At 38.6% G+C, this 26,454-nt stretch overlaps 1 protein-coding gene across 1 annotated transcript in view; it reads left to right on the top strand.

Annotated features, from left to right (window-relative positions):
* The first annotated feature begins 995 nt into the window (after positions 1 to 995).
* The window catches only part of LOC147172289 (uncharacterized), a 50,338-nt gene continuing 24,879 nt past the window's right edge, over positions 996 to 26,454 (top strand). The window contains exon 1 of the mRNA XM_086077393.1: positions 996 to 1,721. Coding sequence (XP_085933519.1) covers positions 1,569 to 1,721 — 153 coding nt within the window. The 5' untranslated portion in view covers positions 996 to 1,568. The remainder of the gene's footprint in view (positions 1,722 to 26,454) is intronic.

Genomic DNA, 26,454 nt, shown 5'->3' with positions numbered 1-26,454 from the left:
TCATTTGAACTATTTCTATTAGTTTAACATTTTTCCCACTTTTGTTAACAAGAGTATGAAAACTTAGATTTTTTTTATCATTGTACATTTAGAACAGATAAAAAAATTGTGATTAATCGTGAGTTAACTCGTGAAGTCATGCTATTAATTATGATTAAAAAAAATTATCGCCTGACGCCTCTAATTTTTTATAATCTTTTCTTTAAAAAAATTAATTCTTTTTTTTTAAAGAAAGAAGAAAAAATTATAAAAAAAATAGGATTTTTTTTATTAATTAATCCCGTGACTTTAATTAATCACACATTTTATATATTTTCTAAATGTAAAATTAAAAAAAAGTCTAGGTTTTCATTCTCTTGTTGACGTCTATAGCCGTCAATGGCAGTGAAGGAGTTAATATGGGTTTTTTCATAACTTGGCTGCGCCTGCTTTAGTTTCAGCACCGTGTTAGTGAACAGCTCCCCGAATATGCTTACAGCTAGTTCTCAGGCCCTCATTTTAAAAGTCAGCATTATTGAATTCATGTCAGATTAATAAACCAAATCCTAAACAAAACCACCACACAAGTTTGTTTTACTATCTTTGTGGGGCCATCTCATTGACATAATGCATTCCTAGCCCCTTCCCCTAACCATCAAAAATGATTGCCTACCCCTATTCCTTACCCTAAACTCAACCATAACCCAATTCAAACCTAAACTCTAAAACCAAGTCTTGACCCTCAAAAAGAGGTCTAAGCAAAATGACCCTACATGGACGGGTGGGCCCCACAACTCTGTTAAATCTCCATATATTGGCCCCAATTTGTAACAAAACAAGACCACACACACACACACACCCACACACACGAGCGGAAAACAATGCATCCACACGGAGTGGAATTGCATCCATATACACACGTGCTGACACGAAATGGATCAGGAGGGGAGAGAGAAAGAGAGAGAGAGAGAGTGTGTGAGAGAAAGAGAGAGAGAGAGAGAGAGAGAGAGAGAGAGTATTTCTTCCGTGGGAAAGAATTTGATCCACATCAGCCTGCCTTGATCGGCTCGAGCTGCGACCATAACTCCTGTGGATGGATTTACGCCTCCGCCACCTCTGGATTTAATTCATAGCACGGGGACATCTTAAATCTGCTGCCAATCAATAGAAACCATCAAGAAGCAGAGAAGAAGAGTCGGGGGAAAGAGTGTCACACCTCCTCTGACATCCTTCCGTGCGCTGACTAGTAGGAGCTGCAAAAAAGTGCACCAAGCCGAGAGGAAGGAGGGATGAGGGGCACAGAGGTGGGGGTGAGATACAAGCGGAGCCCCCTCCAAAAAAGGCGCGCATTCATTCATCTCAGCCTGACCGAGGACAGCATGCCAAGCGCGGCGCACTCCAGCGACTCAGCTCGCTTCCAAATAGCTCACCCACCTCCTTCCCTCACTCAAATAGTTGTCATCCGTACTCTCCATGTGCACGCTCGCGAGTGAGTAGCGGTGGTGGGGGGGGCGTGAGTGGGGGGAGCCAGCCGGTCCTCACCTGCGCCGACTTTGACGCACTCAGGGACGCCGCAGCGGCGGCCGTGCATGGGCCCCGAGCCCCGCGAGCCCCCCGGGATGGCGTGCGGCGCGTGTTACTACCTGGTGATCAGCTCCACGCATCTCAGCAACGGGCACTTTCGGCGCGTCAAGGGGGTCTTCAGGGGGCCGCTGTGCACCACGGCAGCGTGTGAGTCACCGGTAGGTGCCCTCTCCCTCCCCTTTTTGTGTTTGTACATCTTGAGCATGGAGCTTTTAGGAAATGGCAGTAAAGTAGTGGAAAACTCTCAACAGCCACGGACAAGCTCGTTTAATGACATAGTTGATGACTGAGCTGTACTGCTTTTATTATTGTTTTTATTATTATTGTGAGGGGAGTAAGAATGCGAATGCCACAATTGGGTATTCAAGCAGAAAGTCATTGTCCCCGCATGCTAATTTTCTCTCCCAAGGCAATGGGAATTAAACAAATGGAATTGCATGAGAGTGCTTTCGGGAGGAGATGAGCTGCCCTGTTGTAAATAGCACTAATTACCTGAGGTGTGTTACTAATAGGATGTGTGTAGCTTTGTGTGTGTCTGCGTGTGTTGTAAGCTTTCTTGAATAACTCTCTGACCTTTTCCCATTGTGCCATTGGTTCTTTCCGGCCACCACAATGGCATTTGGTGTCAAACACGCTAGGCGTGTGTGTGTGTGTGGGTGTGTGGGTGCGTGCGTGTCACCTCACCACACATTTTCGAGTTCTTAATGTGCACCAAGACGAAGTGTTGGAACTTATGAGAAGTTTGCTGTGTAAGGCAGAATACAGCCGCTGTTATACATCCGCGTGTGTGTGCGTGCGTGTCATATTTGGCCCGCTCTCACTAGGCGATAGCACTAAGGGAACAGACGCAAGGAGCCGAGCAGAGACGCTGCAAATAAAGTTGTATTTAACAATACTTCAATATTTCACAGACTCTTGACTATTCCAAATCAAAGAAAAACATGCAGAGGTGAAAAAACAAATGCAATTTCTGCATTGTGGGGGGAAACAAAGTGGGGAACCTCCAATGTTGAACACAATCTGTTCCGGTTGACATTGAGTTTGCTCTAATTTAACCCCAAGAAATGGTGGTAAATTAGTTAATCTGTTCCAGTGTCAAAGTAGACGGTGAGAGGGAGACAAATGGTCATTTCCTTGAAGACAAAAAAAAAATATTGATAGTAAAATAAAAGATTTTTTTGCACAGTTAATAATTCTATTTTGATCTAACTCTCGTCAATGTTAGATGCAATTCCACTGTCAGCCACTATATGGTGGCACAATATTTAGTTTGTAGTATTTCCGCACAGGCTAGTTTTGTTGAGTAAGTACTGAACGTCATCCTCTGTAATCCTGCTTTTTGCGCCTACAGAAAGCGTCAACTGTATAGGTTGATTTTATAATGTAAGTCTTGGCTGTGATATTATGATTATTAATTTGTTAGTCGGAAAAACATTAGTTTTTTTTTTTTTATTGTCCATTTAGCAGGTCAGTACAAACCTGTTACACTGTATAATATTTTACGCTATCCATTGCTCTTGTTCTCTCTTAATGTACAGTACAGGCCAAATGATTGGACACACTTTCTTATTCAGTGCATTTACTTTATTCTCATGACTGGTTACTTTGTAGATTCTCACTGAAGGCATCAAAACTATGTATGAACTGACGTGGAGTTACGTACCTAACAAAACAAAGGTGAAATAAATGAAAACATGTTTCATATTATAGATTCTTCAAAAGAGCCATCCTTTGCTCTGGTTACTTTTTTGCCTACTCTGGGCTTTCTTACATCTGGGAACTCCTTAAAAACGTTTGGAAAACCCTTTTAGGTCATTGAGAGAATGCCAAGAATGTGCCAAGAATGTGCAAAAAAGTAATCAGAGTAAATGGTGGCTATTTATTTATGCATTTATTTGATTATTTTCACCTTTTTTTGTGAAGTACATAACTTCAAATGTGTTCGATAGTTATCATAGTTGTCGTCATAGTTTTGATGCCTTCAGCGAGAATCTCATGAAAATAAAGCATAGTATTGAAAGAGAAGGTGTGTCCAAACTTTTGGCCTGTACTGCATGTGTTGAATGTGGTTGTATCATTTCAAAAGTGTAGTGCCGTAAAGACTATAAAAACATTTCTGTAGGGAATATTTAACAGAACTGGGCAAAACTGTCGTTACATCGGTCCTTTATTGACGTATTCTCACCTTCCGGCGTGCGCTTCCGCATTTTCGGAAAGTGCTTTATGACACGAAACCTTAAAAAAAACACATGGACTGAGCACCAAATGAAACAGGTTTCCGTCCGTCGATCCAGGTCAGTACAGATGGTCCTTCTTAATTTGCGTATTTTCTCGAGGCTTCGAGTCATAAAGCGCTCGTCGAAAATGTGGCCATCCGTCAACAACGGAGCCGACAGTGAGACGGAAGTGCCCACCTCTGTTATTTAGTTTCAGATGGTGTAACGAAAGTATTTCAGCACAGGCTAGTTTTGTTGAAAAATTATTGAATGTCATCCTCTGTAATCCTGCTTTTTACGCCTACAGAAAGTTAAGTCTTGGCCATAATTATTGATGTTATTGTGAGATTATAAATTTGTTAGTTTGAAAAAAAAAAAAAGTACACTTAGAGAGTCTGTACAATGAAGCAATGGTTAGTTTTGATTGCCACTGTCAGGGGTTAATAACAATATGTATACCATATTTTTGAGACTGTAGTTTATACTGAAATTGCTTCTAACACTTAGACACAGCTCTTGTTATAACTAATTTAGCCTTGCATGCAGGCAGCCATTATTTCCTGTTAACTTTATTACCATCAGAAAAAAAGACTTGACGCGCGGTTAATCCGTCACATTATGCAACATCTTTCTCGACAAACTTACATATGTCGAAATGTCAAGCCTCAAATATTGAAGTGTGACGCGTTGTATTAACTCGCCGTTTCATCTGTCTGCCGCCACCTCTCCAGTCACTCTTTTGATGTCTCATCCGTCTGTTGCCGCGCTCCCTCATCTCTTCCTCCGCGCTCTTCTGTTCGGCGCATGCAAACAATCACGCGACAGCCAATCAAATGCTCATCATTACATCATGTCACGAAAAATGTTCTTATCTATTCTTATTTTGAAGTGTTTAGAAGGTGGAAGCCGTTTGTAACTATGGAACTGTGGCTACTTCTCATCTTACAAAAACATTTTGCATATTGTCACTGCTATGTGAAAACCACTTATGTCCATTTTTGTCTTTTTTTATTTATTATTATTATTATTATTATGTATTTTTGCTATTTGTAGGCTGCCCCGGGTCCCTATCACCCGCAAATAGCAGGGGCGCATTGTATAGAATATATATTGTGGTGATATTTATTTTTATTTTGTCTTCATGAGCATACTTGGTATTGGAGTAATCCAAAAGTAATCCAAAGTAGTCTAGTTACATTACTTTAATATTATGGTACTTTGATTACATTATTAACTACATTTTTTCGCAGGTAACTTGTAACTGTAACGGAATACATTTCAAAAGTAACCATCCCAACCCTGGCGATGATACACTGTCCATGCTTAGTAAGTGCTTTGACGCCATGAATTCAAGTTAATATGAGGACTGAGAGGGGGAAAAAAAAGTGCTTTTGTTCCTTGATGGAGTTCAAATTCACTAAAGGAATGGCAATGCTATGGTGTAATATTTAAATCTGAGGTGGAATAACAATAAGAACACGTTTTGTGTCACATGTTTCTTATTGGAATAAGTTGAACCTTTTATGTGACATTGTGCTGGAATGAAAAATAATTTTGGTTGCGCCTCTTGTGTGAAATGTGCATTGATTGAATATATACTGTAAAACTTGGTCATTATTACAACAAGCTTACCTAGGAGAAATATTGCGGACAAGTACTCAAAGTTAACTGTCGACTGTAAAGGTTTTAGCTGTAAACGCAAAAGTTTAGATTAGTTGACTTTTTTTTTTTTACACTAAGCATTTGATGTGTTTTGTTAAGTTTCACTTTCAGTAGATTGCAGGCATTTAAATACCCTTAAAAGTTTGTTTAGTCATTAAAGATACTGCTGCAATGACCTTTTCTGATTAATCTTAAAAAAAAAGGGAGGAGATGAGAATATTTATGTGCGTATTGTGGATTACGCCGCCTCTGATTTGTAATTGAAGAACGCGTTGTGATCATTTCCTGGCATGAGGATGCTTTACTTAATTTAACAGGAAGCCCAAACAGGATGGATGATTATCACGAAGTAATGAGGCATCAAGCACCTATTTAGTCTGAGGTATCACTTTAGTGTTATTAAGTTGTGAGGCGGAAGAGGACCTCGCCGCATTTGCATTCCGTCCGAGCCGTGGCTTGGGGGAGATAAGGCCGTGTCCGCGTTGATAAAGATGAATCTACATGTGCAAAGCTTTGAAAGTTAGATAAAAGCTGACTAAGAGGCTGTCAGGAAGGTCAGACAAATATACACGCTTCCATATTTATCCGCATCCGTGTGGACACGGCCCAATTTATGTGCCTGTCAGGAGGATAAACAGTGTTGTGGTCAAGCCGTTTGGACGGAATCTCTTGCGCTTGCTGAAATATTGCACCTTGGCGAGACATTTTTTTTTTTTTTAGACAAAGGGAGTGGGAATAGTCCTTCACACTGAGGAGGACACAGACTAATTCCTTTTATTCAATGAATTAATCAAACTGAGGTCGGGACTTTTTGACCTAGTTGGCATTAAATCTTAATTCTGATTATACTAAAACATTTTGGATAATTTTGTACTTCCAACTTTTGGGGGAAGGCCCATTTATGTTCCATTATAACTGTTCCCCAATGGCCCCACCTCCTCCAACCGAACACTTTTGGGATACGTTCCCTCGTTTTCCGCTGGGGTTAAGTTCCACAAAATACCCACAATAAATGAAATCCACAAAGTAGTTAGCTTTATGTTTTACATTTATTATAAATATTTTAAGGCTCTAACCACACAGTTTATACACTTTTCTTATCGAGGCATTGACATTTTCTCACATTTCTCTCTTAATTAAACATTCTTAATGTTCAAACCTTTATAAATGTTATAAAATAAGTACATTACTGTAAAAAAAAAAAAAATAATCATGCAAAATTGCACTAAAAAAATCCGCAATACAACGAGGCCGCGAAAAGTGAACCGCGTTATAGCGAGGGAACGCTGTACACCAGAACAGTGTGTCCCAGCTTTTACTGCGCCAAGGCACATACTTTACGTTAGAAACATCTTAAAGCCCGCCATTGTTACATTTGGCCTCTTCGGCACTTTAATAGAGATGGCTCGACTTTTTTTTTTATTTAAAAAAAAAGAAAGAAAGAAAAAAAAGAAGAAAAAAAAAGAAAGAAAAAAAAGAAGAAAAAAAAAGGAGATGGCTCGACTTGGTGCCATTACCCGGATCCGGATGTTAACCCTTCACCCGGTCCTTTTATCTTTAATGCTCGCAAAATTATACTAACAGTAACTACCAGCAGACTGCGAGGGGGTGGCGAGACAAAAATATATTTTAAAAGTATATTGAAATAACAATTATCTTGTCTCACTTTACTCACAAATTCTCTTAATCTATGTGTGTGTGTGTGTGTGTGTGTGTGTGCCATACCTATTCTGTTGTATGATTAACAACAGGTGGATACACATGCGGGTAAATTATGTATCTAAGTGAAAGAGCAATTCATTATTCTGCCTGTCAAAACTCATCACTGCACATATTGATGAACAAAAATGTATTTTTCTTAAGTCAAAAAATAATTTGCACTGCTTTAAAGGGGAAGTCAACCCCCTTTAAAAAAATAAAAATAAAAAAAAGTTTTATGCAGCCCCATTAGTCTAAATATGGTATTCTGGTTAATACTGTGTTAGTGGAATATGAGTTTAGTAGCAAAATCAATTTTTATCCATCTCAGGGGGCGGCCATTTTGCCACTTGCTGTCGACTGAAAATAACATCACACAGTTGATCAGGTCTCAGGTTACAACCAATCGCAGCTCAGCTTCAGAAAACAGGTGAGCTGTGATTGGTCGTCTGAGCCCTGAGCAACTGTGATGTCTTCAGTCGACAGCAAGTGGCAAAATGGCCGCCCCCTGAGATGGATAAAAACGGCTGGATTTTGCTTCATAACTCATATTCCACAAATGTATTAATAATCAGAATGACATGTTTGGACTAGTGTGGTCACATATAACATATTATTGTCAACAAATGTTTACGGTTGACTTCCACTTTAAGCACTCGTGTGTATGTTAGATTTGTTTTATCCAATCAGATTGCAGCTTCTATGTGTTGCCATGCCAATCTAATCTGCCCACAACGTTCAGAATTGGTAGTGTTGGCCGATTTAACTTAAACAATATTAGCAATGTAACTATTTCTTTAACAAGTTCGATTTAAAACTTGCCTCACAGTAGCATCAACATTTTTCTGTGCTCTGATTGGTTGGGCTAAATTCAACCAGTAAAACATGTCTGTAGTGTTCCGCACACATTAATGCATTTATTAATCAGCATTTCGGATGAGTGGAATGTACTTTTACTTAAATTCTGTTTTGTTCTGTTCTTAGGTAAATATTGATGCTGAACTGAAGTTCTATTTTGCTTTTTAGTGTAATTTTGATGGTTTCTTTCATTGCGACATGATAGTGTATTGATGTGTAAACAGTTTTATGTGATTAAGTTGGTTAAATCCTCGCCGCTGATAATGATACACAAAATGGATTTTGCTGGAGAGTTTTTAATAACACAATGGCTTCCCACAACGCTGTGTTCTGTCATTATTGCTTTGACTGTAATGCGTTTAAAAAAAAAACTCTACCTGAAACCTGATATTAAATGTTTCGCTGAAGCGCTGTTTGCTGAACACCTCCAAAAGACATCATTTTTAAATCAGTTTTAAAAGCTATTTTAGACACAAAACCTTTCATTAGAGGAACATTCCACAGCTGGGATTTATCAGAAAGCTCTTCAAGGAATGAGTCAGAAAGTCAACAGCTGCCCCCACTGTGCCTGCTACCTTTTCTGTGTGTCGTCTCGTCTCTCGCTGCGGGTTGCCCCGGTATGTCGACATTAGACATTGCCTCCTCATCGCCAATTAGCCACCGTGACGGGTCTCTCGGACGTGCCTTAACTGCCGTCCTCCTAATTACATTTGTGCGGAACAGTCACCCATGAGTCAGTCTTGAAAATCTCATTGGCGCCTTTAACGCTTTTTTATTGAGGACAGAAGGTGAGACAAAAGAAACACGAGAGGACGGAGGCCCATCTCTTTTGGAGGCGCTCTGCCTATCGAATATTATATAGCCTTGTGTGTGCATACTAAGCTGAACATCCGCTTTGATGTATATTTAACTGCCATTGCAGAAAACAGATGAATCTGTGCTGGGTGCCAGAAAGAGTGCCAATGTTTCAGCATGTGTGTGCGTGCGTGCATTTTGCACCCATGCGACTCCAAAGGGGGAGCTGAACAGTGTTTATGTAAATGAGATGGCGTTTAAACATATGCCCCCAACAATTATCTTGAAACAACAATTTAGCTGTGTGAAAAAAAAATCGAATAAAAATGAACCTGAGCATGTTGGAAAGAGCGTTTATGGCTTGAGGAGACGGAGACGAGCCAATTGGTTCGATACTTTGCTCACGGCTGCGCGCATAAATCTTTGGCGTATTGGAATGTGACAAAGATGCACAAATCTAAGAGAATTTTTGGGCGTTTGGGGAGAAAAACTTGTTGTAATTGTACAAGAAAGCCCAGGGATGAGAAGTATTGTTGTTGTTTTTAAACAGGATTACACAACTATGTAAATTCTTTCCACGAAACTTTGTGACTGGCTATACACTTTTTCTTCTCTTCTTATATTTCAAACATGAAAAAATACGTACAAATGGGCAATATACAAGTATATTTCATTTTTAATCAGGCTTTTTTCAATGCATATATAAAATATTCTTTATCCTAACCCAACAACAAAGGGTTTGAGAGAAACAACAAAATAACCACAAATATTTATAATAACCATTATTATTTATTAGTTAAATTTTTATTGTTTTGATAATTTTCCCCCCGCATTTTTCCTGGACAAGGTATATTAGAGCGTTTTTTTTTTTTTTTAAAGAAATTTGGGGGTTTGTAAAAAATAAATAAAAAAATTAAAGGGACAGTGTGTAGAATTTAGTGCCATCTTGGTGGTGAACTATTAGAATGCAACGTCCTTTTGATGTACGCACACTGCGGGGCCTTCAGAGAGACCACGTTTCGCAAGCCTACCACCAATGGCTACGTTCGCTAAGTTTGTCTCTTTCCATAGCAGAAAGATGGAGGCAAAACATGTCAGCCTCCTGGCGCAACCGACTGTATATAATATATTTAGCGATTACCAGACCTAGGATTGTATAATAAAATGTACTTTGATGTGCTATAACATATTTTTTTGCATATTGGATATTTATACTGTGTTTTTAAAATTAATAAACATTTAAAAACAAATTAAAAAAAGATTTACACACTGCGTCTTTAAACCGTTTTTACCCATCCCTGACTTCAAAGGAAGGCTGGAGCATCAGAACGGTGAGGCAGTTGCGTTAACCACTCGTGTACCATACCAACCCACCTGCTAATTTATATAAAGACACAAGACAATTTTGGTACTGAGAGGAATTTACTGTCCTTTTTTTTATGTTTGGTTGATGGTTGAAGCACCCGCCCTAAAAAGTAGTGCAATCCAATCATCGTCATCTTCCATGTCCTATAAAAGGTCAACAAATTACTGTAAAATGCCTTTTAATACCTAATAACGTCACAGTAGATCTTTTGAGTGAGTCTCCTCAAACCCCTTACAGTATTTGAGGGTTTCAGGCCACCATACGTCTCTTACACATCATTCATATTGAGTTGTGGTCAGATCCCAGAAGGAATATGTTTTATTTAGCGTCCCGCTACATTTTTCGCCTTACATAACTGAGTCCACTCACATATACACACAATTTGATCTTGAGAATTCTCGCTTTTGCTGTAATTCGTATATTTCCACCACTGCAAGACAAATGACTCTCACTTAAATATTCAACAGTGAAATATTACATAACCGTCAGGAGACAAGACATATTTTTTCTTCAGCTTTTTAAGAATGAAGTACAGTATATGTACTATATAGTAGAACTAACTTCTCCTCAGTTTGCTTGTCAACAAAAGGCATTGTATACTACTCCTGAGTTGTACTTAGCACAGTGGCTCCGAAGTAGATTACACTTTGAGGGTCAGATTTAAAGAGTTTACACAAGGTTGAAATGAAATAAAAGCTGCCATTGAGTTGCTTCTATGAACACGAGTAAAGAGGTTGTTATAGAATCAAGGCTTCTAATGCTGCAGTCGCTCACGAACACGACGCGCACACCGCAAAAAGTAAAACACTTTTAAAGTGGGCAGGTGAGTGCGGCTGAATACGAAAGTAGCGTATGAGCGGCTTATTCCTGCTGACCACTGCAAAGTGCTCCTGCTGATCACCACTTATGTCCTCCATCACACTCAATGTGACCACGTGCGCGTGTACGCGCGTGTGCAGGGGGAGAAAGGTGGATAATTGGGACGGATGGGTGAGCGGGGACAAAGCGAAAGAGGAGGAGGGAGCCAATGAGACGCTCTGCATTGATTTTAACACTCTCTCAAGCTCTTTATTGACATTTCATTTAGCTAATGAATTCATTAGCGCTTCATAGCATAATAACCTCCACTTGATAGCCAGGATGGTTCCCCCGAGGAAAGGCGCAATGTTTACGCTATGGCTCTTTGCCGTTTTCTTTTCCAAACTCAATCTGGGCTTTCTTTGATTTGATTTTCTCCCCAGTGTCCCCGTTTTCTTATCTCTTCGCTCACACGTTTAACTCCTGTATGTTTACGAACTGCAAATAAAAGCAGTAGCGCAAGCGCGCCACAACATGCCATTCAGGAGAAGTGCTTTCCCGTTTGTGTTGTGCTTTGTGTGACCCTTGTTCATCCACTGGATGGAGATGTTATTTATTTACTGATGGATGACTCACTCGCGCGTATCGATTTGACCTTTGAACTGCTGTTTACTGCTGTACGCACACACACAGACACACACACAGCCTGAACTTACATGACTTGAAAGACCATTTGAGCCTTTTGATAAATTATTTCTCCTACCGCAGGGTGGGCAGCGGGTGATAAAACGGAGGGGAGGCGCGGTGGCAGCACACAATATGTCATCACATTGGGTGCATGATTACGGAGCCGCCAAGGTGGAGTAAACATGTAAACAATTAGGGGTGTCAAAATTAGTGTGTTAATTTAAAGCTCCTTTAAAATAGCACAAATGAGCATTTGTTTTTTTCGTTGATTATGGCGGCACCTTTGGACAATAGCGGTATTGTTTTCCCTTTGACTCATTCACTGCCATTGACGGCTATAGACGTCAAAATTTTATTTGAACTATTTCTATTAGTTTAAAAAAAAAATCCCACTTTTCTTAACAATAGTATGAAAACCTAGAAAAAAATATTGTACATTTAGAACAGATATAAAATTTGTGATTAATCGTGAGTTAACTATTGAAATCATGCAATTAATTACAATTTTAAAAAAATTAATCGCCTGACGCGATTTCAAAAAAGAAAAGATTATTTAAAAATTAGGGGCGTCGGGCGATACAAATGTTAAATTGTAATTGAATCACATGACTTCACTAGTTAACTCACGATTAATCACTAATTTTACATCTGTTCTAAATGTGCAATCAAAAAAATCTAGGTTTTCATACTCTTGTTGAAAAAAGTGAAAAAAACATTTTTAACGAATATAAATATTTGAAATTGATTTTTGACGTCTATAGCCGTCAATGGCAGTAAATGACTTAATTTCCCTTGAAAGAAACACATTTCAGAGTTGGACTGAATTACATTGTTTCCAGTAGCTATTTTCAATTTTGTCTTTATACAGCATTGAAACGTTTCTCATGTATATTAACAGCAGATGATGGTTGTGATCTTACCTTCTTTATTGTACACACAAACGACTGACCTCACCTCAAAGTTGTTTAGTGCCCGTAAAAATGATACAGACCCCCTCAGGCCATGACAAAGGTTTCATCTAATTTAGTTGGAAGTCAATGTTTCATCAGAAGAATTATGAAAATATGAATTGAAGGTTCAAATCGTATTTAGTGTTGCTTTAACACCATACGTTTTCTAAAAACCGCCCCTTACTTGGAAATTACTGTATCAAGGATTAAAAAATGTAGCCATGTTTCTGTTTAACATTTTTTTCCCCACTTTTATGTTAACAAGAGTACGAAACCATAAAAAAATAATAATTATTGTACATTTAGAACCGATTTTAGAATCGTAAGTTAACTATTGAAGTCATGCGATTAATTACGATTGAAATTGTAATCGCCTCACACCCCTAATCTAAATACGTTCAAACATACTCACAATTATGTTCGAACATAGAGTACTCACAAATATGTTAAAACATACCAGCTCTTCCTGTTTTAATCTGTAATTGTATCCATAAATACACTTGAAAACAAATGTAGAATGTATTTAGTACCCTTGGAAATGCTCCCTAAAATCACACATAGGCATTCTGCAGGAGAGAATAAAGTTTATTGTCAGTCTGGGGGGCAAAAAAAGTTTGAGTTTATAAGAAAAGTAAAAAGAAAAAAAAAGATATAAAAGTTTTATGGGCACTCAAAAGGCACCTTCGCTCCAGGCCGTTAATTTCGGACCTCTCCTTGGTCGTTCTATTTTAGCCTTCAAGGCCTGCTGGGTTGCTGCGGGAGAACATACATTATTGTTTTATTGTTGTTATTTTATTTTAATTTCACTTTATTCCTCTCATATTTGTTTTGTCCTACGTGAAGTAATGCTGCAGAAACACTTAAACGTCCCCACTGGGATCCATTAAGGCCTCATAACATATTCCTTCAAGCTGTGTGATCATACACTCTACACTGCATTCATTGTCACTTTTTAAAATCGAATATCAATGAACACATGTCGTTAAATTGTAGTAATTGTTTTTTCAATTAGCATTTTTTTATCAAAAATAAATATGTAGCCATAAATTCTTTTCATTAAACAATATACTTGTGATCTATTGATGGTAGTGAAACGTGTACAATATAAAGCAAGTAGAGTCATTTTTAAATTCGGATTCAAGCATCATGCATTTGTTAAAATCGTAAAAAGAGAACAGCAACATGCAAAGAATGAATTTTAAGAATAGGAAACACAACTCACTTTATCCGTCTCGATAAAAGCCATAAAGACAAGAATGCTACGTTCACTTTTAGCTAACCGATAGCTAGCCAAATATTAACTAAGCTTCGTGTCGTTTATGCATACACATGAGAAGACAATAAAATTCTAGAAAGTAGAATGACTGATTTGAGACTATTAAATAAGGTGAATTGTGAATGTATTAGTACAGCTAGCAAACACAAGTTCAGAGACTGCCCTCAAATGCAGTTTTATTTTACCAATACAAAGTGACGACACGTGTCAGGATATGTATTTGTTGCTTTGGTTTTAATTACCGGTAGATTGAGTTTTGTTTTATGTTTTCTTTGTGTTCATTTTTTAATGCCTCATTTTACTTAATGTTGTTTTTGTTTTTTTGCACCTGTTCTCATCAGCTCCCTCCAGCCACTCATCGTGTCCAGGTGTTTCTCGTTGTCTCTGGATTTCATTCCCTAGTTTCCTTCTGTCTTGTTCGGTTCAATGTTTCTATTGTCTTTGTGATTTTGAGCCTTGTTTGTAGTTTTTCATTATCCCAAAGTGCCCGTTTCACATATTTTGAACATTCATTGACTGTGTCTGACAATGACTAACTCTCCGATGATTAGCTTTTTGTCCGCAGGTATGTACTGAGTAAAATGTAAAATATACGTTAGTATTATTGTAAAATACAACATACAGTATATACTGGAAGCATATTTCTTGTTAAAGTTAGTGTGACCAAACATGTCCACTTTTTTACATCCTGTCCGAATTTTTAAAAATAAATCCTTGAAAATATCCAGTTTTCATTGCGGGACAAATGAGAGGCGGAGTGCACCGTATTGTTCCCGCGACTGCTCCCAAGTGATATAATATGGATTTTTTTTATTTCATTTTTTTACAGCCAGCCCAGACATCAGATAGAATGACTTGCTACACAACTATTGAGCAACTAAATTTTATACTTCAAATTGTGTGCCCCCAAGAATTTTGCACGAAGACTGAAAACAACATGCATACCTGCAGACACATAGCAGATGTCCTACCTACTCAGTTTGCACATTACCTTGGGACAGATGTTTGCCTGTGTGATCATTAGTGATCACAGCATCAGACAATTACCTGGAGTCACACCAGCACATACAAACACACTTGCTTTTTACGCAATTAAGGTGCGTTAGATAATTATGAGGCGCTTGGCGAACCATCTGGAACAACAGCTCGGGTTCAAAGTGAATGAGAGGCTGAAGAACCATGCCAATCAAACACATGCCCTAAAAAAGTCACAGTTACAGAAGTTGAAGTCATCGAAATGATTTCGTAGAGTGGGGTCATCAACCTTTTTGAAAATAGGTGCTACTTCTTGGATAGCTATCTGAATAATGTGAAGGGCTACCCAGTTTGATACGCACTGCTGAAATAACAAATGGGCTCAAATTACATTGAATTATATGGTCTTATGAATAATTAGTAGGGCTGTGCATGAATTTGTGTCATATGGTCGGAGTAGCTCATGCGTAGTGTGAAAAGTGTGAAAAGTTTGTGCGTGAATGGGAATACTTAGTTGGCTATCAAGCATTAAATTCAACTATTAATCGGTCAATAAAGCCCCGCTAGACAGTGTATGGACACCTTTGTCTTTGTTACTTCACTGTTAGCCTCTCTAGCCATCACAGCAGCATACAAAGAGAGTCGGACGCTGGAACAGAGCAAATACAAAAATACCCAGGTTAGCTTAGCGCTAGCTAGCAGCTGCTATAGCACAAGTGGATGGATCTATTGTTCCAATAGCATAAGCGGTTTAGAAAACGGATAAATGATTGGAAGAACATTCTGGATTCTGCTATTCGACACTGTACGGATCATGGAAGTTAATGGAAGTTATTTTAAACTAAGAAGGAAACCCTTTCAGTATGGTTGATGTGGCTCTATTACCGTAGCGGGTCGGTAAACTCCGATATGTTTTCAAAAAAGTTAATATGAAACCATCATATGGTGTAGATAAAAGGGACTGTGGGCGTGATTTTCGGCAAAAGTAGAATTAGCCTACAATAGTAACTCATTCCAATTGATTCGGAAATTAGTGGTTAAATGGTAAACGGATGTGAATGTGGATTTTCAGTATGAGTGCAAGCCCTTAATAATTAGTGATTATCTGAAGACGCTGTTCATGTTTATGATTTTTCACAATAACTATCAACAATAATTTAACAAGCCAGGTAACCGATAAATACCTTTTTTTGTTTGTTTAGAATAGGACAAATGTGGTCCTTGTCTGTGGGACCCTCGTCTTCCTCCAGCAATTCCACATTTTCTCTATTGCTCTTCTTATTCATTTCTTGCTCATTTCTCCAGCACATTCATTTTTCACGAGTACAACCTTTGACTCCTAATGTGTGTGTGTGTGTATACAGTATCCATATATTGCAGTTGGTGTGTGTTTTGTGTGATGGAAATGCAGTAATATTGCTGAGACATGTTGATGAAAAATCCTTCAAGGAATTTGCCATTCAATCAATATGTTCCCTTTTTATTTATTGGTTCCTTATTCTGCTTTTCTACACAGCAAAATTGCCAGTGTTAGACTAACACTGAGTGCTAAATCTAACACTAGAAAAATGTTTATATGTGTCCACACCAATGAGTGTAAATTTGACACATTTTCAAGTGTTACTTCTTTCACTTAACCAGTGTTACTCCAACACGGTATAATGTTAAAAATCTACACTGGCTAACACTGATTAGTGTTGAAAGTACTCTACACTAGTGTCATTGTTAAACATAAAATTTTGCCGAACTGCACATAACTCTTGTGTTTAAACACTTATGAGTGTATTGAACTAGTATCAGTGTTAAAAATGTAACTCACTTTATTCTGGTAAATGGCCTGCGATCGAACCCACACTCACACCGTTCCCAAACAACCACTCTACCACTGAGCCACGCCACCCCGACAACAACAACTGGATGTATCGCTATTAAAATGTCGACAGCGTGCTAGAAAATTGGAAAGTTTCTCCCTTGCCGGAAATGAGGGTGTGGTCAATTTAACATTCAAAGTAGTGTTATTCAGGTTACACCCAACATCCACCCCAACACTCAAGGAAATTGACTCTGACAGTGTAACTTTTGATCCTAACAGTGTTAAAATAACACTGCTTACTGCATATTTGATCGAACACTAGACCGATTTACTGTGTACCTAGATTTATGCATTATCTCCTCCGTGCACTTGCGGGTGTCCTCGTTGTGCATCTTTCCACCTGTGTGTTTGAATGCCGGCGGCACCGGGTTAAGAGCAGCTCAGACAAATTAATTATCTCTCCTCTGAAGGAGGGATGATTCACTGAGAGAGGGAGACGCTGTGAACCAGCACCCTCTGGTTGAGCGCAAGCCAACAAATTACTCCCAGTCCAGGAGAGACCGAGGGGCTCCCTTGGAATAAAGCAACCTGGAATTCAGCCGCAGTTTGATCTTTCGATCCGCCTTGCGCACAGACACGCGCCACATGTGCGGCTTTATGTTAATAACTGACGAAAAGAAGATGCGCGGGCATTTTTTGCATTCGCACATCAAAGTGGGTGAAGACTTTCACTGAGTATATGAGTTTGTCTCACCTCCCTAAAAACTGATGACATAAGATCAAGACTTTCGTGTATCGCATTGCTTTGCCACGCAGCGAATGGCTTTGCCGCGGAGCTTTCGCAATGCTGGATGTAGCACGACACTAATGCAGGATACTGTAGTTCAAAAGCCTAACTAAAAAGAAGCGGAATAATTATTCCAAATACGGCATGCACATTCCAAATTGGCTTATATACTTAAAATAGTCATTCCCGGAAAAAAAAAATTATCTGGAGGTGCGAGTTGAAGAAAAAATGGGACACTTTCATTTACCAAAAAGTTAATTCCGCCTCAGGATTCATGTTACAATGTGATGGTGTTATTTTTTAAATAGATTCGAAGTGCCCTGTGAGTGACTGGCGACCGGGTTGTACCCCGACTCTCACTAAAAGGTCAGGTGGGATCAAGGCTCAGTTACCCGCAAGTTGTATTGAAAAATGAACATGTCTGAATGTCAAGGTCAGTTCGACCTCTCAACCTTGAGGTTTCCTCTCTGCCCACCGTCAGAGCTCCCTGAGGGGAACCACGCGCATGTGGAGGAAGGGTCATTGTCGGGTGAAGGATTTATAGATGAAAAGGCAATTACTGGACCATCACATCATTAAATCTTACCTGTCAAAGTGGGTATACTTATATTTGACTGGAATACATACATTTAAAAACAATTGTATCCATATTTATGTTCACATACATGTAAAGTATTATACAAGTAAAGTACTGATATATACTGTAATTTATTGTGATATACAATGCCACGGTACAGTATTTGGATTATGAAAAATGGATTGATATGAATAAATGTGTGTGCGCGCGTGTGTGTACAACACTATACTGTAAGAGAACAAAGTATTATACAGTGTTACCTTGATATACAAGTCGAATCAATTCGGTGAGCCAGCTCGTAACTCAAAACAGTCTGTCTCTAATCATCTTTTCCCCTTGGAATGATTGGAAATGCAATCAACCTGTTCCTCTCTCCCAATGAAACCCAACAAAAAGTGATGTTTTTTAAAGAAAATTAAGTATCACACAATAATATTATACATCATAAAATATACATCAATAATGTAACAAAATAAAAAAATTCAAATGTATTTATATACTTTTTTGGGGGCTTCAATTCAATAGCCATTGTGCTGCTCCTTCTTGTGTGTGCGCCTTGACCACCTGGGGGCAGTATAATACATGCAAACATACATAGTAAGCTTAAATAACATACCTTCTCAGAGGATAAATAATATATGCCTATGAGTAGTGATGGGAAAATAAAGCTTCATGAAACACTTGTGATTTTTTTTTTTTTACTTCTCTCGATGGTGCTCTTGGTTTATAGAGGTTCAGTGGAAATTTGATCAGTTGCCATTACACTAGCCGCTATCATTAAACCAAAAACACCATCTAGAAGAGTGACAAAATATCGCAAGTGCTTCATGAAGCTTCATTTTCCCATCACTACCTGTGAGTATTACTATATCATCAACGTCCTAAAATAATGGCAAATGTCATTTTTTTTCCAGTTTTTTTTTCAAAACATAAACAACTGACCCAAATACTTATTATACTACATTTATTAATCATTTTTATTTCAGAGGTGAAATTGAATGATCTGTTTAAGTAAGGATGTAGACGATTTTAGCAGAGAGAGGCAGCATCCAGTGGAGATGTTTAAATCACAAAACACAGTATAGACATATATTTTTGTGAAAATATTACATGACTCCTAAAAAAAAATTTGTGTGTGGGGGGGGGGGGGTTATGACTTGGGCCATTTCAAAAAAATTTTTTTTAAGGGTGATGATATTAGCTGTCATTAGTTAAAGGGTTATAACACCGGCACACTAATGCTATGCATCAGCCCATATTTTTACATTGTTTGTTAGCATTAAGCTAAGTAAATAAGGCAAGTTATTTATTTATCTATTTATTTATTTAGGGTGAAAATTTGACTTGGGCCTTTTTTCTTTTTTTTTTAAAGTCTGATGATATTAGCTGTCATGAGTTAAAGGGTTAGAACATCGCCACACTGATGTTATGCATTAGCCCATATTTTTTACATTGTTAGCATTAAGCTAAGCAAATACGCAGCGAGTTGAGTTTACTGTCGCCATGCAGCGTTCAGAGCAAAAAAACAACGACATAAAAAGTCATCAGAACGACGGCTCACTGGTATCTCAAGGCACCACTGTGCTGTAGTCTTCTTGCAGATGCATTGTTTAGCTGTGTGAATGTATTTAAAAGTTAGTGTCAAACAACAGCAGGTGAAAATAAAAATAGGCCAATTTGAAAGTTGGTATCATTAAAACATTGTGTGCAGTGTTTACTGTCCACATAAAGTATAATACTTTTGGAATGACATAAAGTATAAAAGTTCCATCATTATGCTGTCCTCATACTCATATAGTTCAGCTTCACGCTAGAAGGTTGTGATAATGTAGAGCTGGTGGTGTATCAGTAACGATCTCCACGAGCTGGAGGAATCAAAACGCAGATCCTAATCATTTATTCCGTTTGTCCCAAGCAGCCTTTACAATGCAGTCAACAATCCATTGCAATTATCGTGAGCCGCAGCAGGATTTTTTTTTTTTTTGCAGATTGAAGATGCCAGGCGCTCAGTTTAACAGAAAGTGTTTGCTGTGCACTGCTGGGACGACCCCCCACCCCCACCCACCACCAAGATTAGGCTTCTTCCTCCTTCGTCTGTTTACGTATGTCACTTTAGCGTGATTGTCTTTCAATATGTTGCAGTGCATGCTGAGAGAAGTGCGTGGAGGATTAGTCATGACACAAAAATGGAGAAGCAGGTGTAGAGAAGACTGATGGTTTGAAAGGGAAACCCCACACTTGAGTATTAATGTGTGTGTGTGTGTGTGTGTGTGTGCGTGTGTGTGTGTGTGTGTGTGTGACCATTTTACGGGGATTCATTACTTCCTCCACTTTCCCTCTGCCGTCAAACCCACAGGCAAACCGTAAACACATACTCTGGAACTGCTTCCCTTTGCTACTTATTTCCCCTCCCTGACATTTCTGCTGCTGGCTCCATTTCTCGGCTCATGTTCGTTCAGCTCCGCACGTGTTTGTGTGGGGGATTCTTCGGAATGCATATGCAAAATCCCCCTGTGATCTAGAAAAAGCCACGCACACAAACCAGGCTTGCAAGGATATGGGACTTCTTGGTTTGAGCCAAGTTCACATATCCCACCGAGGTGTGACAACAAGGTTGACGACGTGTTGGAAAAGCTAAAAAGAGCAACTAATCTGAGCCGTGACAAATCACGAAACAAGCCAAATTCCTGCATGTGTTGTCTTTGAACGTGGGCATGTTTGTGTGTGCGTTGAACAAAAAGCGTGTTATTTATGCAAATGAGTGTCATCGGCCAGAATTCCCAGGCCTGATGAGTAGCTTAATGATTTATCAGCCTAGCTCAGGCAGGCATCAATAATGGATAACAGAGTGGGACATGCAGGATTGCTCGCCCCTTGATTAAAGTGCTCCACAGCCCGACGCCTCACTTCTTCCCTCTTCTCAGCTCTCGTCAGCGAGAATAAATATGAAAATGACATACACAAGCACCCTCACACACCCACATGCACCTCCTTCTCAATTTATTTTCATATAGCTTAATGTCATCTCACCTCTCACATACTTAATAAGCTCGGATCTGCTCCTCATCTCGTGCCTCTGTTTCTTTGGTCTTAATCCAGTAAAGATTAAAACAATTAAAACGTTTTTCTTTGCGGAGCAGTTTTGCGAATCAATTACTTAATTTGAGGAGCAACTTTCTGACTGTATAGCAATGATTTATTTATTTATTTATTTATTTTCCAGGTTAAACAATAAAATATGACATTATAGATTGATTGGACAATTGTTTTTTGTTTTTAATAGAATCAACTTTTTTTTTTATCTCTCAAATCCACTTGTAGCAAAGCTAAATTGTTTGTTTGTTTGTTTTATCTCTATTGTGCAGACCTCAAAAGTCAAAACTCAGGACTCTATTGTGAAAACAAACAAATAACACTACTGATAAATTATAAATATTTCATACTAGTATGATTTTTTTTTACAGCAGAGTCCAATCTTATGGTTAAGTTAGCTAGCTAGGGAAGCTAGCTGTGTCACTCTTAGGTTAGCTTAGCACTTAGCATGGCTTCTCCGTTTTTTCTCGTCATCCCTTCGTGAGCATGACAGTCGTATGGCTTATTTGCAGCCACGCAAGGGATGATTATTGATATAGGAGCGATTCCGCAATGTGTTTAGGCGCACTAATTGCCAGCCAAAGCTGCTGCTAGCAAGCTGTTTCTGCGTAAGTAGCACATCAAGTTTGCCTCAAATTCTGACTACCCGCGACACGCGAAGCTTTTTAGGCCCGTCTTCGCCGTTTGATTCTCAGTTTTCCTCTTTAGTATGGTAAAATGTATAGCAAAATGCAAATTTTGACCCACAAACTGTGACGCGAAACCACTCATTTCCAGTTTTGCCAGTTATACCAAAAAGGAGTGATAGATGGAGAGGCAAGGATAGGGTGACGACACATCCCGCATTTCCGAGACTCTTTCTCTCTCTTTCCCAGTCCCAAATTGACGCTATCAGGCGTGTATGTGTAAAAAAATCATGGGAAATGTTGTCCTATTAGCCTAAAGCTATAGTCACCGGTCAGCCCCAACACAAGCTGAGCTTTTCTGGCGGCATATTTCCAATGTTACAATGCGGGACCGGCGCGGCACAGCCAGCTTCCAATCTGGGACCGAGCAACAAAAGGTGGGATAATGGTGAGTCTTGGTTAGCACTCTTAAACTGTCAACCAATGTAGCATTTAGCATTAGCTTAAGCAATAACTCAACCACCGGTCAACAGATTGACCAGAGATTTAATTAGTTATAAATAGTTCATGGTGAGAATTTATTGTATATTTTAAATTTCGAAAATCTGGTCACCCTAGGCAGAGCTACGATAAAGGAGAAAGCCACAAATGAATGCTTCATGCAGCAACAGAAATCTCTCTAGGGATGGAACATGAACACGCTGACGAGAGGGGGAGTTTTTACAGCTGCATGTGGGTGTCAAATCTTCATCTATTAAGAGACATAAACCTCTAAACCCAGAGCTACGCGGCCATACATACTAATGCAGCCGTACACAGGGCTGGATAGAAGTTAGGGACCATCGCGACATGCGGCGTGAAAGGGAAAGAAAGATTGAAAGAGGGAGCTGCTGAGCGAGTCCTGGTGGGATTTTAGTCCCCCGAGCCAGCACAAGGTCTTAACTGCTTCAATCTCTGAGCGCGGCTGTAACAAAGTTGGACTGTTGTGCATGGCAGAGCGTGTGCGGCGGCTTTGTGAGCGTGTGTGTGCGTCTTGTATGAGTGTGAGCACAAGGGAACATTTATTTTCAGCTTTTGGTGTCATTACCCATCCACGAGCTCTTTCGCTAATGTGCTAAAGAAAAGATTTCTCACTCTTACTGGACACACTCTTGTTATCCCTTTTTAGCACAAATGGACCCCATGGAGCAAGCACACACACACACACAAACACACACACACATACATTCAATCCATCTATTGATATACACATATAATGTAAACATATATCTATTCACAGCGAAAAGAAAAAGCCTACATAGCTCAGTTCAAATGCCAGGCCAGTATATGTGACATGAAAAAATGCGGTAAGGGGTAAGGTAAAGCATCTGAAAACGTTTTCCACTATTAATGTGACCTAATACTTGTGCAACTCAACTGAAAAAAAAAAAAAAAAGTACATATTTTCAATAGCCTATTAACGTACTGTCTTGGGGGAAATCAATGACCAAATGGAAAGTGTGCCAATTGAAAGATATGCTAATAAATAAATAAATAAAAACAATAAAATAAATAATAAATGCATAGGACGTATGCGTTGCATTCACTTGGGGAAAAAAGCTCCTATTTTCTTAGTACTTTTAGGGTGCTTTGTTGTTTTTTTTGTCATAAAAAAATTCTGAACAAGAGGGGGGGATGAAAAAAACAGAAAGAAAAAGAAAAAAAATTTAAACTGAAAAATATTTTGAAAGACAGGAAAAAATCAGAAAACTAGCAAAAAAAACTATTCATTAAAAGAGAAAAATATTTAAAGGGGGAAAAACTGAAACAAGGAGGGGGGGGGGGTCAGAAAAACGGAAAGAAAAATATTAAAAAAAACAGAAAAATATTCTGGAAAAACAGAAAGAAATCTGAAAACCAGGAAAACAATTCCTTAAAAGAGAAAAAAAAAATTAAAAAACAAACAAACGGGAAATATAATGAAAAAATATTTGAAAAACAGAAACTAAAAAAATACAGTATTTCAAGAATCCCCCCCCCCCAACCCCCCAGCACCCCAAAAAATATTCTGAAAAGACTAAGACCCAAGTGAGTGCAATGCGCTTCTGTATAAAGGACGCATAATTCCTCGATTACTGAACCTCGACAACTGTCCTCACTCCCCCTTCTCATTCCAGCCCAGCCCCCTCCCTTCCGTTCCAAAAGTTCCTGAGTTGGCCAGATTTAGCCCAGCGTTAAGAATGTTGCATGTAATCTCTAAATCGCATTAATGTTGTTTCCCAAATCTCCTTTGCCTCCAACACTGATTACCTTCATCTTCTTAACTCGTCTTCCTTTTCATTTGTGTCGTCACTCTTAGATGTCAGATTAGAGTCCCAGTTTGATCGCGTCACAAGTCACGGATGCAATCCTCTCTGAGGCCATCAATCAGCAAAAGATAAGAGGGTGTGTTCAGCACGCATTCACAGATGGGAGGTTTTCAAGTATGCCTTTAGTGTAAATATCAAGAGGATGTGCTCCATTTTATGCCGTTTGTCCGAAAGTACTTAATATCGGAGACATTTTGTGAGAGCCGAAAGAAGGCTGATGGAAGGACACTCGAGTCCTGTCAAGGTCTTTAAAAAAAAACGCAGCAAAAAAAAAAAAAGACAGACATAGCAAGTGGACGATTGTTGAGGAGCAGGAACAAAAAAAAAAAGCGAGAGGTGAAAATAAAACACGGGGACAGACACAAAACCTCTGCAACATTGAAATGTTGCCGTTTACAATGTCTTTCTCCTGCCTCAGATCTACTGTGGAGGGAGCATCAGGGGAAAACAAGAGAAAAAACAGGCTCCATGCAGAGCATAATTACAGTATACACGCTCTGTCTGAGAGACCAAGAGACAAGCTCACGGCTACATCCTTTACACTCGCCGTCCTTTGTCTTTCCGTAATTGCTTTTATAGTGTTCGCCTTAATGTTCTCAGAGAAGAGCAAGGAAAAGCAAAAATTGCCTTTCAGAGAAACAAATGCAAGTCCCTAAAGAGCGCCGTGAGTGAGTGGAGGGGGAAAATGATAAATAGACTGGAAAAAACGCTGACCATAGTTTAGGGTATTTTAGGAATTTGAATAGTTGCTTTGCAACATGGTAATTATAGTTTTGGATTTGTCTTTATAATTTGTTTTTTTATTTACTTGACTTGTTTTTAATTAATTTAGAGTACCGGTAGGTTATCTCATTTTTTATTAATTTCAATTGTTTTAAAGGCTTCATTTGAGTTTTTATTAGTTTTAGGTATCAAATAGAGAGTGTAATCAATGCCATGTGACATGTTGCCCCACCATTGGGTAAGTTGTCTCAACTTATGAGGTAGGATGTCACAAAATATAGCAAGGAAAAAAACTGTAACGTGACAACTTAGCCATGTGACAACATGCCCCGGTCTCCCTTCCATTTAAAATAAACCCAGATAGACCATGCATGACATTAACAAAGCTGAGTTTTAGTTTTAGTTATTTAATCAGTTTAAAAAAAAAAAAAAAACTAGTTTTCACAAACTATAATAACCTTGCTTTCCGCCAAGCTGAAAAATAAACTAAATAAATAAAAGTGCAGCCACTCCAAATGAAGTGTCATGTCTGTTTACCTTGTCCCACACACTATGAGAAGTGGATTTTGGCACACAACAGAGCTGATCAATGATAGCGTGCACTGAATATAGAAGACACCTGTAGAGGAGAGATAAAGTCGGATGTTCAGATGGACGAAAAAAGAAGGCTAACGGATGGCGGAATAGATCTGCGGCTCACTAGGAAGGTTCTTTGGACTCACATTTTGATGGACAGGGAATTAAATGCTGATCCTGAGCTGAGTGATCTTTTTGGTCGGTGCTTTGGAACTTATCGTGGATTTATCATTTTTGCTTCAGGCCAGCACAATAAAAAAGAGGCTTTTATTTTTGCTCCCTTTTCTCATTCAAAGTGAACAGCAGTGGGTCTCATCAGATCCATTACAAAAATTAGAGCAATCTTCCGCTTTACAAAGATAATAATGCTCAGCTTTGAGTCACTTCAAAAATGTTTATTATTGTGGTAGTAGTTTGAGGTGGTTTCCAACTAAACAGATGTTATTTTTTTTTACTTTTCCTTATTTAGCTTAGCTGCTAATGTTGGGCCTACTGCTAAACACCGACAACAGGCGACATACAGTATTATATCATTTCAGCAATAATGGAGTCGTTTTTTTAGCGTCCTTAATTAATTAATTAGTTAATTAAATTCAAAGTTTACTCAAAGATGCCATACATTATAATTAATTTAACATGTATTTTCCTCTGTATGGGTATAAAATAAAACCAAAAACAGAACTCTTTTTTGAAATCTTACTTGACAAATTAATACAAACAATGTTTTAAGCCCAACCTTTTTTACTTCTTCTTTTTTTTAAGGTAGGGATGGAACAATTGCCACAACCACGTCTTGGAAGTGCAGAGCGCTAACCTGCTGTTTTCTTTAAAAATAATAAAATACTTTTTTTTAACATATAACAATATCACACACACAAACACGCCTTTTTTCCCCTCTACACCGCTTATGATTAACTTGAGAGCAGTTTGCGGTCTTCTCGTCGTGGTAACATCACGGTGTATTTGTCCCGTAATGAAAAGTCGACATTTTTATGACTTTATAATAAAAACAATTTAAAAAAAAAGAGGACGTTTGGTCACTATTTGGTAAGTAAAGGTTTACTTTG

This window comes from Leptonotus elevatus, chromosome 6 (assembly GCF_054856555.1).
Source record: "Leptonotus elevatus isolate MCC_2025b chromosome 6, RoL_Lele_1.0, whole genome shotgun sequence".
Taxonomy (NCBI): Eukaryota; Metazoa; Chordata; class Actinopteri; order Syngnathiformes; family Syngnathidae; genus Leptonotus; species Leptonotus elevatus.
The sequence above is the reverse complement of the archived record's forward strand: the minus strand, read 5'-3'. Positions and strand labels throughout refer to the sequence as shown.